Here is a 13,241-nt window from a genome sequence, read left to right as displayed (position 1 = left end):
GAGCCATGAGAAAAATGCTCAGATGGGGACAGCAGGGTTACACATCCCTCCCTACACACCTACCTGGGGACCCACCAACCGCCAGGTGACCAATCTGGTGGCACCAACAGCCACCCTTGCACCCACACCTCCCAGCCACGGTGGCTAGCAAGGGCACAGCACCTTCGTGCACCCAGAGAGACCCGGAAAGCTTGGACCTCTCACCAGCCCCCACCCACTGCTGCCTAGGCAGGCACACATGGGTAGGGAGAGGAGGAGGGATGCTGGGTCCTGCCTGCGTGCACGCAGCCTGCTGCAGGGCTCAATAATTCAGGCCTGACACATTAAAGTTGCATGGCATGCAATCGCCATCTGCAACGACAGACTGTGTCAGGGCTGCTGGGTGATGAGTCCGGACAGCAGGCCGGGGAGGGTCTGGCAGCGTCTGGGGAGGGCAACAGGCAGAGCACCCCTGCAGTGGGGACTGAGGTGGGAGCAGGCTGTGGCAGGAAGCACAGCATCAGTGTTTGGGATACACGTTTCCAAGGAACTTGTGTTGGAGCAGGGAGTGCTGGCCCAATGGCACTGACAGCCCAGCAGGCAGGATGGAGCTGGGATGCAGGAGGCTGGGTCAGGAAGATACTGTTCCCAGGGCTGCCACCTTCTCATGCATCCCCTGTGTCCCCTGCAATCTTCCCATCAGGACAGAGGCTGCGAAGGTTTATGCTGCCCCATGCATCGAGTCAAAAACCCTTCCCAGCTGTGTCTGTCCCCAGGGTCCCTGCCACCACCTGACCTAGTATGGCTCAAATCCCCCCTGTGGATGCTAAAGAGCAGGAGCAGAGGAATTTTCCAGCTGCTGAAGCATTTTGTGAAGTTTTCCTTTCTCATGTTTTAGCTGAGAAATGGTTTGCTATTTTGTAAACTAGTTTGCAGGTGCAGGCTGTTGTGGAAATACTGTGGATATTGTTTTTGTTCACTGGGAAAGATATTTTGGAAATGGGCGTTATGCTGTTCAGCCAATCCCTCTGGGAGGCAGATGGTCAAGCCTGCAATGGTTTTATGCCACCCTTGAGAACAAAGCTATATAAGCTGAATTATATAATTAAATATAGCCATTTCTGGCCTTTGAGCCCGATCCTGAATCCGTGTCATTCTTTGCGCCGTCTTGGTACAGCAGCGACACCCCCCCATCCCTCTCCAGCACTGAGGAAGCAAAGCTCTTCATCGGCTGTTCCGGGAGTTGGTTGCCATGGAGATGTCAGATGTACCTGGCTGTTATAGGGATACTGTTGCCATGGTTATGTGGTTGCTGTGCCTGGTAGAGGCAGGGGTGGAGCATTAGGAAAGCTGTTTACACTGGAGGGGTGGGAGTCACAGAAACCCCAACTCTCTGAGCACGAGGGGAAGACAGGACAGTCCAGCCTTCACCCCAAGTGCATCCTTATGGGACAGAGGCAGGAGGCCGTGGGGAGCCATGGCAGAAAAGCTCACTAGACCCACAGGGATGGACACGCTGGTGCTCCTGACCCTGCGACAAAGGAGAGGTGACTGAGAAGAATCAGAGTCTCCCATGGTGTGTCCCAGCATGCTCCCAGAAAGGCCTGGTGGGAGAGGCACACACACTCCCTGTGCTGGGTGTCCCACAGGAGAGACCGGCTTCTCCATGCTTGGTGCTGGGAGCACAAAACCTTTCTGTCCTGCAAGACTGTGGGTTCTGCACTTGCAATGCACCTCAACGTGCCCCGAGCTGTGCCGGCCTCCTGGGCAGGGGAATGGGTTTCTGCCCACCGTGGGACTGGGAGATGAAGTGGGAATGGGGATTCCCAGCTCTCAGCAGGCTGCCCACGGGCCCCCAGGGATGAGCTGGGCTGGCAGAGAATGCCTGGATCCCCTCCAGTGCTGCTTGGCCGAGCTCCCTCCCGGGCAGTGTGGTCAGATGCATGGCCTGTCCTTGAGATGAAAAATGCAGTTGCAGGTTTAATTAAAAGGAGAGGGAGCTCTGAGCTGCACCAGCAGCCCGGAAAAGCAGAGTCTAGCAGAGCTGGTGTGTGGCTCCTCCAGGCTTCCCTGGGCAGCTCTGCTGGCTGAAACCCTTGCCCTCCCTGCCACCTCAAGGGTCCAGTCCCACATGTGTCGCCCCACGGTGTCTGCTGTGGGGCAGGCCAGGGGCTGTGCAGCTGCTTGCAAAGGGAAAGCTCATCCCACCACCGGCTGTGTTATTGTAGGGTCTTCACAAATTTGACAAGCAGCAGGTTTGCACTTCAGCCCTACAGCAGTGAGACAAGGGATGAGGGATGGGTAAGGATGCTGCATGCAGCCCCAACATCTCCATGACACTGGGGTGCACTGGTGCAGGACCAGCTTGTGCCCAGTGTGCTCTGCACTCCAGCGTGTTGCTGATGTGAAAGCTAAAGCCAAGCTCCTCATCCTCTGGGGGCTGCTACTGCCAGTGGGGTGCAATTGGACTTGGTGAAATGAGTAATGATTTTAATTAAAAAAATTAATCCTTAATCTGCCACCTGGCCAGACCAGACAGGACACTCTGTATGGCAGAGGGCGGGCTGCAGGGTGAGCTTGCGGGGGGGAAGGAGAGTGGCAGATGCAGGTTCCCCAGCCCTTGCACAATGGGCCCATCCCACACCAAGGCCCAGAGACACAGGCAGCAAATCCCTGAACCCACCAGCATTGCCATGGTCTTCTTCACCAGCTCACCCCTCCTCCTGCTCTGCCCACCCCATCCCCACAGTCCTCTTCAGCTGCCCCCACAGGCCCCCAAGCCCACCCCGCTCTGGCCAGCTGGAGCCCAGTTCCCAAGCAGCAGTTTTAATTAGATTGCAATCCTATTACATAGCTGCCTGCCCGCCTGCAGTTGCTAATCCTGTTAAGCATCCAGTAAATCTCCCTGTGCCGGGCTCTGTCCCCAGGGGTACAGAGAGGGGGGCTGCTGGTGGGTGGGCTCTGCTGAGCTAGGATGTGGCTGCTAGGATGCAGAGTTTTGCCTCGGGATTCCACCCTGAAGACCCCTGCAGGGCTGAGAAATTCTCAGGGGATTGGGGAGTCCCCATTGAGCTGAGAAGTGTCAGTGGAATTTTCCCTGTCCTCCCTGGTCCACCCTGACCCCTCTGAGCTGCCAAAGCAGAGTGAAAACCCCCTGTCCTTGAGGCACACACACAGCCTGGGTGTCTGTCACCACACCATGGTCACCACTGGCTGCAGAGGGTGCTGAGCCCACAGTCTGACCATAAGCGAGACAAGGAGCAGGGGCTGAGAAAGAGCCGCCCCAAGTGGGTCACAGGGTACAGTCCATGCAATGCCCCTCCCACTGGAGCCCAGTGCCTGCAGAGACAGGGCTGGGGGCAACAGCAGGGACACAGGGTCACTTGTCTGCTGCTCCTTGGGTGCAGCGACATGTGGGGTGCTGAGGCAGGCTGCCCCAGGCAGGGGGGTGACACCAACAGGCTCTGGGCTCCTGGTGAGGCCCTTGCAGGCAGAGCACTCTTGGACCTGTGCACTGCCACAGCAGGCAGCACCAGCATCACCCCCAGGGGCACCTACCCCCATAGCTATGGGCTCCCCACAATCCTGCAGATTTGGAGGGGATCCTGGATGCCCTGGCACAGCACAGCTGCTCCTGGATCTGACATTACAGCCATCCTGTGAGAGCACAGTGCCCCAACAAAGACATCCCAGCCTTGCAACCTGTCATGCCAGGAGCCAAAACACTGCAGCCTCTGGTCCCCATCTCTTGCCAGCCACTTTGCTCCATGTTGGAGCTGCATCAGCTCCAGAGCAGCCACCACAGGGTAGGAGCTCTCACTGAGAGCCAGAGACTGTTGCCATTCCTCCCCTCCACACACAGCCACATCCCCTCAGCAACTCCATGGCCTGGCAAAGAGAGGAGGATGGCCCAGCTCAGCCTTGAGACCCCACAGCTCTGCCGCAGACTGAGCAACAGCAATTCCTGGAGACAAGTTCAATCAGGCTGTAATTGGAAGAACAGGGTGGCACAGATGGCTGGCTGTGTGCCTGCCCAGAGGAGTCCTGGCACTCCCAGAGATGGGTGGCCAGCAAAGAGAGCGGGTGCCAAGCCCCACAGGGCTGCTGTCCGTGCCGGAGGAGTCTGAGCTGGCCTCAGCATCAGCTGGTACAAATACTGTTGATGGAGGCCATGGCAGGGTCGACAAGCCCCAGCTCCTCCTGCTCATTAACGCAGAGCTGGTACCCGCATCCCTTGCGCCGGGGCAGCGGCCCCAGGCGCCTGCTGGGCTTGGCACGGGGCGGCAGCAGGAAGCCGACGCTGCCAGCGATGAGCAGGTGCCAGATGCTGTGGATGTAGAAGTAGTTCTCCTCTGTCTCCACGAAGGCGTAGAGCAGCACGGCCGCCGCCGCAATCAGCGCTCCTGGGCACAGGTAGAAAGCCCAGCGCTTCCAGGTCGGTGGGTAGCAGTGGCGGCGACGGATAGTGCGAGCCGTCTGTGGTGGGGAAAGGGCAGGCTGGAAGGGGGAGCTGCGGCAGGGATGGACACAACCCCTGTGCCATGGTGACACATCCCTCAGGAGCCAGGGAGAGGGGGTCATGGGGAAGGGTGAAGGCAGCAGAAGGGAGGTGCTGGCAGGAGCAGGATGCTGAGAGCAGCCAGGCTGGGGACATAAGGGACACCATCTTACCCAGGCGACGGCCATGATCCCCAAAGCGAAAAGGCTGGGCCCCAGCAGATTCCAGAGCCCGTGACGGTCCATCTGCAGAGCCATGGAGAGCAGCATGGCCCCCAGCAGGTACAGCACCTGTGGGGCAGTGGGGCACCCATCAGGATAAATCCCTTCCATGCCTGCCCTGCATGCCCCCTCCCCACACTTGCCTGCTTGACTATGGGCTGGAGCCGGGCCATGGCGATGACAGTGACCCAGACAGACATGAGAGAGCCCAGGAAGTCACAAAACTGCAGCACATCGTACTCCATGATGCAGAACACCACAATGCCTGGCTGGTCACAGGCATGGTAAAACTGGGGTAGCAGGGAAAGGGTGTGAGAGCTGCCCTGCACAGCCCCAGCCCCTTGCCTGCCCCTCAGCCACCCCACCCCAGACTCACAGTGGAGAAGAACATGGTGAAGATGTAGACGGCAGCTTCTAGGAGGTAGTGGCTGCGGACAGCAATGGCCACGGGAGGCACAAACATGACATTGCTGAGGCACAACAGCAGCGTGGAGAGGAGCTGGAAGCCATAGGAGAAAGCCTCAGCGTTGTCCGTGCAGCCCCAGCCATTCCAGCCTGTGACCAGGGAGAGCTGCCGTCACCGCTGCAGCACTCGCAGGGGCTGAGGGGTGGAGCAGGGAACCCCCTTTCCAGCACCCTGCAGAGACCTGGCATGAAGGGATATACAACCCGCAAGGAGAAGGGGAGGATGCTGGGGGTCCGTGGGTGCCCGGGGCAGCTCTCACCAGCTTTGCACTCGCAGGCAGCATACAGGTAGTTGTTGGTGCGCAGCAGCTTGCACTGGCCATAGATGCCGCAGTCGTTGATGCAGGGGGAGAGGTAGGCGCGCAGGTACACCTCAGCTGTCACGTTAGTGCAAGGCTCAAACCTGGGGGGTGGGAGAAGGAGGTCAGCCCTCACCCTGTGCCCTGGAGCAGCTCCTGCCTCTGCCAGAGCCACCTGTCACACCCAGACTTGGCAGGTGATGGGAGACCCAGGGACTGGGCAAGCCTGAAAATGAGCTGCTTTGGTGCTGTGTATGGTAGCTGAGAGCCGGTCCCCAAGGATGCTGTGTGCTTCAATTGTTTGTGCCAGCCTGGGTGAGCAGGAGGAACGTGGCCACGCTTAAACCCCCTCTGCCTTTAGCAGCACACTCAGCTGGTTCCTGTTTCGTTTGGATTTTGCTGTGCAAACACTGTGCCCTGCCCTGCAATGCCCGTGTGTGAACCCTTCAGGGAAGGACTGACTGCGACTGGCAACTCAGCGTGAACTAGAAATGCAGCAGAGGAGTCAGGGCAGGCACACTATCCCCACTGCCCCGCGCTGCCCACACACAAGACTCTGGGCACTGCCAGCACCTCCTCAGCTCCAGCACACCAGGAGCACAGACAGCCCCACAGGCCAACAGCACGTACCAGCTGCTGGCTGGGCACACACACCCCCCCCAACACACACAAATACGCACACAGTGCTGGCTGCACTGCTATCCACTGACTGTGTCCTCACGCAGTCAAATCTGCACACGCATGCATGAAGAACACACACAGCCCTGACTGCCTGAACTAAGCCCTGACTGCTCCTGCAAACCAGAACAGGCACGTAGAGCTGCGTGTGTGCACCCAAACTTGCATGCAGTGCTGCATCCACACTTGCACCAAACATGCACGCAGCATCATCTGCACTCATGCATCCTTGCACGTACAGACACATAACACACACACACCAGCCCCTCTCCTCCACAGGGCTCCAGGCGGACACAGAGGCCAGGAGCAGAGCCACAGCACAGGACCAGTCCCTGGGGATGCTGAGCAGAGCCGCAGCCTGAGCAGAGATGCCCCCTCACACGCAGAGCAGAGCCCTGTCCTCCCAGCGACAGCCCGGTCCCCTCCCGGGCACAGGTACAGATGGGCCCTGCCGCGGAGGCGGAGAGGCACTGACAGATGCCCGGCGTTCGCGAGCTGACAGGCACTTCCTAACCGCGAGACAGAGGGAAGAGCCGCGGGGACCCACAGATGGTCAGGCAGACGCGAGATGGAGCCATCCGTGCCCACACAGCACTCACACGGTGACACACAGCCCGCAAAGCCGCGTGCACACACAGGAACGGAGACACGCAGCGCAGGGGACAGGCACACCCACAGACCCACGGCACACACCAGCACGGGTCACGCTGGGGACATCCCCCCTGGGGGCACAGGGAGGGGATATGCTGGGGCTCTTACCCGTGCTCCGTGGCACAGAGAGAGCGCAGGCTCAGGTACCAGCTGCCTGTCTGTGGGTAGGGGGTCCGCAGGCGGCTGAGGCTGGCTGTGGCATTAACGGAGAGCAGGAAGCCTGCCAGAGACTCTGTGGGCCAGGAGAGCTCTGGGTGAGCAGGGGAAGGTGCAGCCCCCTGGCCTGGGCAGAGCTGGAACAGGGACAGAGTACCCTGTGCCAAGCTCCAGGGCCACATGTCCCCATGGTCTCTGTAGCCTCCCCCCACCCAGCCTCTTGCCAGACACAGGGGGGTGTGACCCCATGGACGTGGCAGGATGGACATGCACAGCCCAGTCTACCTGTCTCGCAGGTGACCGAGGTGTTGTCACCAGACGTCAGTGGGACTTCATGGTTTAGACACCCGAACACTGTCACATTCTCACCACACAGGGAGCTCTGATGGCAGAGGAGATGGCCTTAAACCAGTGCCAGGGATGTCCCCTGCTCTGACAGCACTTGGATTGCAGCACACCAACTAGCAGTGCCCTAACCCACTGCCCGTCACCCAAGAACACTCCAAACCCAGGTTATCATCCTGCCCTTGGAGCACCCTAATCCATTCTCCATCATCCCAAAATTTCACAACCATTGCCTATGACCCCAGATCCTGTTCCCTGCCCTGTTGCAACCTTGACATCACCCATCTCCCACCCTGCCCCCTGTCCCATACTCTGGCCCATTCAGGGTGTATGTGGCCACCTCACCACGTTGAGGCGCAGCTCCAGGTTGAGCACCCCACCACTGTCCAGCACTGGCAGGAGGTTGATGACGAAGACAGCGGGGCGGTCGGGTGGCACTGACACGTTGGGCCCGAAGAAGATGTAGAAATGAACGGAGAAGGTGTCCAGCTCGTTGCGCAGCGTGGGCCGGACAGGCCAGCACCGCTCTCCAGCATGTGAGGTGACAGGGATGGGGACCGGGTGCTTCGTGTCATTGGGGCTGGTGGGCGGAGGGCTGTCCCCCAGCGCCAGCCCACCCGCGGAGCCAAAGGAGTGGGGCATGTTCATGGAGGCGCTGGAGGGCAGGAAAGGTGGCCGGGCCAGGCTGGGTCGGGAACAGTCTGGAGGGACAGAGCCATCAGCCAGGGCACCACACAGCTCCAGCCCCCTCTTAGTTCCCATGTCCATTTGCAACCCAGCCCCAACACCTCCCAACATACCCATCCCAGCAGAGCTGGTATAACCCTGTGCCCAGCTGGGGACAGATCCTGTGGGCATCCCTTAACCCCCACACCAAACCAGAGTCAAGACCATGCCTCCACCAACGCCTCCTCATGCACCCTCACCTGTGAGCTGCACGGTGACCTGGAAGGAGACGGTGCCCGGCACCCCAGGGTGTTTCTCCACCAGTACGTAGTACCAATGCTGCCAGAAGGGGAGGTCCTGGGCCAGCTGGCAGGGAGTGTGTTCCCGGCAGTCCAGTGTTGTGGAGTTGTGCAGGGGGGGAGCCTTGGCCCGCACACGCAGCCAGAGTGGGCAGCCCTCAGCCCCACGGCACCGCAGCACCTCCACGAGCACTCGCGATGTGTAGCTGGGCACAAAGACCCTGTGGGACAGCAGTGCCAAGTTGTGCCCATCACTGTGGATTAACAGGGCTGGGGAGGGAACCCAGCGGGATGGGACACCGTTATCTCCCCACCCTGAGCATGCCCCTCCTTAGGAGACCTTCTTGCACTCACTTGTAGAGGCAGGAGCGGTTGTGGGGGGCCATGCTCTGCTCGGTGACATGACCAGGGTACAGCACAGCAATGTTCACCAGGCGCTGCACGATGAGCTGTGGCTGGAAGAGATACTGGCACTCCTCGTAGAGCCCCTGCACCAGAGGAGAGTCAGCACAGGGCAAGGGGCACAGAGCATGGCCCCCACTGGGGACACCTGCCCTGGGCACTGCCAGCGCAGAGCAGTCAAACCCCAGCCCTGTGTCCCCACGGTCCCTCCAGGCCCCTCACCTTGACAGAGATCTTGCCCTCATCTTTGGGCAGGTGGGCAGCCAGGAACCAGTCCCCAGGCAGCGGGCTGGTGACATTGAACACTCCCGTGGTGCGGTTGGGCAGGGTCCAGGTGAGGGTCAGTGCGAAGGAGCCAGGGACAGCTGTGTCCCTGGGGAAGTGCGTGTGCAGCGGGTTAATGACGGAGGGAGCCCCTGAGCGGAAATACCTGCAGGAGAGACAGCAGTCAGCAGGGTGTAGGCTGGGCATCGTGGCAGGGCCAGTATGTCCTATATGTGGGTGTCTTTCCTCTGTGCTTAAAGACATCATGGAAGCCATCTGTAAGCTGGGACCTTTCTGGAGACTGTGAGCTTTCTTGAGTGGGTGTTTAAGCAAAACAGTTCATCTATGAGATGCACAAAAGAGTGGAGCCTGCACTGGTCCCGGGAAGATGAATCATGAGGAAGGAGCGTATATGTTGTCTGGGTTTTGGCTGGGATAGGGTTCGTTTTCTTCTTAGGGGCTGGTACTGTGCTGTGTTTTGGATTTAGTATGAGAACAATGTTGATAACACACTGACTTTTCAGTTATTGCTCAGCAGCACATAGTCTAAAACACTTTTCAGTGTCCCATGCTCCGCCAGAGAGCAGGTGCACATGATGCCAGAAGGGAGCATGGCTTGGAGAGCTTGCACAAACTAGCCAAAGGGATATTCCACACCATATAGAACATATTCCATTCCATACAGAGCATCCTGCCCAGTGTATAAACTTGGGATAGTTGGCAGGGAGCCACCAACAACTGCTGGGGAACAGGCTGGGCATCAGTCAGCATGTGGTGAGCAACTGTGTGATGAATCACTCATCTTTCTTGGGTTTTATTTCTCTCTCTCCTTTTTGTTACTGTTGTTATTATTATTACTATTATTGTTGTTGTAGCTGTTTTATCATTAGTGTTATTGGCATATTTATTTTGATTAGTAAACTGTTTTTATCTCAACCCACGAGTTTTACTTTTTTTCCCATGGTTTCTCCTCCCCACCGGGGGAGCAGGGGGAGGATGAGCAAGCAGCTGTGTGGTACCCAGTTGGCAACCTGCTCTAATGGAACATGTCCCATGGCAGCAGGTTGGAACAAGATGATCTTTAATGTCCTTTCCAACCCAAAGCATTCTGTGATTCTATGATTCTTTGACTCTATAGGTACATGTGGTTGTGGAAGCAAAGAAGCAGGCAAGAGCGGACAAGCTGTGGGGCAAACCCAGGCAGGAGCAGCAGAGGCAGGCAGGAAGGAAACAGGCAGGGCAGGCTGCTTACTCACACGGTGATGCTACGGTCTGGGCATTGATCCCCAAAGGTGCCACCTTGCTCCTTGAAGGTGATGAGGTTCCAGACGGCAATGACTGTGTCCTCGGGAATGTGGAAGTGGAAGAGCTCGATGCTGGCAAAGGAGCGGAAGGGGCTGAGCTTGCGTGGTGTGCGGGTGAAGTAGTCAGTCACAAAGAGCCCATCTGCAAAGGAGACCCGAGGGGCTCTCAGCAGGGTAAAGGACTGGGGAGGGGGTTGTGTAGCACCCCTCCCAGAGCAGGCCCACCACCCAGGCTCTGAGTATGTTGCAAGTGTCCAGCAGCCTGGAGGCAGGAGGGGCTGGGACAGTGCCATTTCAGTGAGTCCCCAGGGCTGATGTCAGCTATCCCCAGCTGTGTCTCCCAGCCCTGGCAGACTCGGCATCACTCCTGGTTCAGCACTGCCTCGAGCTCAGTTCACAGAGCTGTGGGACTGATGGTTTGTAGCCCGAGGAGCCCACCACCCTGGCTGCTCATGCTCTGCTCCCTGCATTTTACCTGTAATAAAGGGACATTCTTCGTGGCTTCAGCCATGCTCTAGCAGGTCAGGTCCCACAGGAACACAGATTCCCTCTCACCTGCCTGCTGGGGAGGCTCAGCACTGAGCCCATCATAAAGTGCCACGAGAAGAAGGAGGGAGCAGAGCACTTTCCTGCACAGCCTCCCAGCTCTCCTGTGGTTTGTGGAGGAGGAACGGTGCACATATGTGTGCACATATGCACACGTGGGTGCTGTCTGCACGCATGGCAGAGTGGAGGCGTGCAAACCCACGTCCATGGGGGTGTGTGCCTGTGCACAGCCCCATATCTGAAAGACACTTCCTGCAAGCCCACAGCACACACGGGGGCCACCTCCCCCTGACCAGCTGCCTGGCAGTTTGATTTTCAGGGATTTCCAGGAGCCCCAGCAGCAGAGAGGTGGTCACTTCTTTGTCACAATGGAGAGCAGGACTTGAGACAGCAGCCGTAACTTCACCTACCATTACCACACTACACCAGTGCCAGCTTGGGAGACCCATCTATTATTCCCCAGAGACACAGTAAGAATGAGATACCCCTCTTCACAAGCTGCTGGAAAGGGGGAGGCCAGCAGAGGGTGGGCTGGGAGGAGGTCTGTGCCCAAGAGGACTCGTCCAGCGTGGAGTGGGATAGCTGAGAAGAGGGTCTGCTTTGCACCGCATGTTCCTGGCCGGGAGTGTGCGCATGTGCTTGTGTGCACGTGTGTTTGTGCTGCGTGTGTGCAGCCCCAGCAGGCTGTACACTGACATGCATCTGCTCCCTTGTCTGGAACAAAGGCAGCTCCCCCTCCCCTTCACTGCCAGCCGGCACAAGCCAAGCATGAAACACCTGTCTCCTCAATGCAAGAGCATCCGATCCCAATTTTTCCACCAGGAACCACCAGGTCACTCCACAGCCCCACGTGGGGGCAGTGACCTGGCAGGGGACCCCAGGGAGGGTGTTGAACACAACTCCAGAAGGGGAGCTGGGGGAAGGACCCGGAGCCAGTCCCAGCACAGCCCCCTCATGCTCACGCTCCCAGGGCAAGGGGAGGGAACTAGCTACACACAGAGGGTCAGTCTGAGGCGCCGTGGCAGTGCAGCCAGAGCACGGGAGAGGTGCTGGAGGATGGAGCGGGACTGCTATTCATGGAAGCGGAGTGGATGGAAGGAGAAAAGCCAAAGCCCCTCTGCTTCAGGCCAGCAGCCGGAGCCGCAGGACCCCAGTCCCGGTGCCACAGTCTCAGGTCGTGGCCGGCGGTCAGCACCGCGGACAGCTCCGCGGCTGGCGGTCAGCACCGCGCACAGCTCCCGCTGTCGCCCCACAGCTGCACTCCGGCACCGGCAGCCCCCGGACAGCTGCCCCCTTCCCAGGGAATGCCCCCTCCAAGCCCCCAAGTATCCTTCCGCATCCCGGTTACTAAGCCAGCTCCGTGCCCCAGCGTGCTCCTGGTCTCACATACTCCCGTCGATGTATCCCCTCGCATATCCTGACGCCCCGCTGGACACACACCCCCGTCTCTGCAGGCTGTCCATCTCCGCTGCCCCCTGCACGCACACAGCCTTCTGCCCTGCATCTGCAGCCCCCCGGGCCCACTCACTGCCCACGCACACGCCTCCCTCCCAGGGTGTTCACTGCCTGTGCGCTGCCTGCGTCCTCCTCGCACGCGCAACTCTGTGCCCCACTGCACATCTGTCTCCATGCCCCAGTGCATGGGTACACCGTGCCCCACAGCATGCTCATCACCGTGCCCCACTGCACGCACATCCACGCATCCCATTCCACACACATCCAGTACCCTCTACGCAGGCATCCCTGTATCCCGTTATGCAAACACCCCCCTGCACACGCATCTCTGCACATATCGTACCCACCTCATGTCCCAGTGTACATGCACCCCGTGCCCCATGGCACCCCACACCCAACTGGGGACACCTCTGTACTCTGCTGCATACGCGCCCCAAACCCCACTGCATGCTCACCCCATCCCTTGTGCCATACTCACCGTGTCCCATCACGTGTGCACCCCACATCCCAGGATGCCATCCCCCCATTGCTGCGCCCTTGTGCTCCATTCTCACCCACACCCTGCCCCACTGCATGCAAACCCCACATCTCATTGCTCGTGTAGCTCATCCCAACCTACACACGTACCCATTCCAAACTCATCCCCTGCACCCCACCACACGGACCCCTGCACCCCACACCTGCAGCCCTTCTGCCCACCGCATCTCCCCACTCCCTTCCCCACTGCATGCACACCCCACATCCCATTATTCGTGTACCTCACACCCATCCCAAGCTCATCCCTCTGCCCCACGGCACCTCACAGAGCCCTGAGGCTCACACCTCCAGCCCTCCTGCCCACCGCACACACCCCCGTGCTCCATCCCCACATGCCTCCCGCCCCACTGTGTGCACACCCCACATCCCATTGCTCGTGTACCTCACGCCCACTACAGGCTCATCCCCACCGCCCCTCAGGCACCCTGTCCTGTGCTCCACTGCACGGACCCCCCTGCCTGCAGCCCCCTGCCCCC

At 59.3% G+C, this 13,241-nt stretch overlaps 2 protein-coding genes across 3 annotated transcripts in view; one reads left to right on the top strand and one right to left on the bottom strand.

Moving 5' to 3' along the window:
• Positions 1-3,944: 3,944 nt before the first annotated feature.
• TMEM8B (transmembrane protein 8B) lies at positions 3,945-12,059 on the bottom strand. 2 transcript variants are annotated; one of them, XM_017727475.1, is made up of 12 exons: positions 10,180-12,059; positions 8,882-9,089; positions 8,612-8,745; positions 8,219-8,478; positions 7,638-7,993; positions 7,233-7,329; positions 6,900-7,023; positions 5,424-5,566; positions 5,075-5,253; positions 4,842-4,988; positions 4,651-4,767; positions 3,945-4,489 (listed from the first exon to the last, which is right to left on the bottom strand). In XM_017727475.1, exons 1-12 carry the CDS (start codon positions 10,518-10,520, stop codon positions 4,187-4,189), a joined length of 2,409 nt encoding a protein of 802 aa, XP_017582964.1. In that variant the 5' UTR covers positions 10,521-12,059; the 3' UTR covers positions 3,945-4,186. The 2 variants fall into 2 exon arrangements, with proteins under 2 accessions (XP_017582964.1, XP_017582958.1); XM_017727469.1 differs by having other exon boundaries at positions 3,945-4,455; positions 10,180-12,058.
• Positions 11,542-13,241, top strand: part of TAF1C (TATA-box binding protein associated factor, RNA polymerase I subunit C) — an 8,873-nt gene continuing 7,173 nt past the window's right edge. The window contains exon 1 of the mRNA XM_017727607.1: positions 11,542-11,659. Within this exon, the coding sequence (XP_017583096.1) occupies positions 11,542-11,659 (118 nt within the window). The remainder of the gene's footprint in view (positions 11,660-13,241) is intronic.

The sequence above is a fragment of the Corvus brachyrhynchos genome, unplaced genomic scaffold (genome assembly GCF_000691975.1).
Source record: "Corvus brachyrhynchos isolate BGI_N302 unplaced genomic scaffold, ASM69197v1 scaffold140, whole genome shotgun sequence".
Lineage (NCBI taxonomy): Eukaryota > Metazoa > Chordata > Aves > Passeriformes > Corvidae > Corvus > Corvus brachyrhynchos.
Note: the sequence above shows the minus strand (reverse complement) of the source record. Positions and strands in the feature narration are given on the sequence as shown.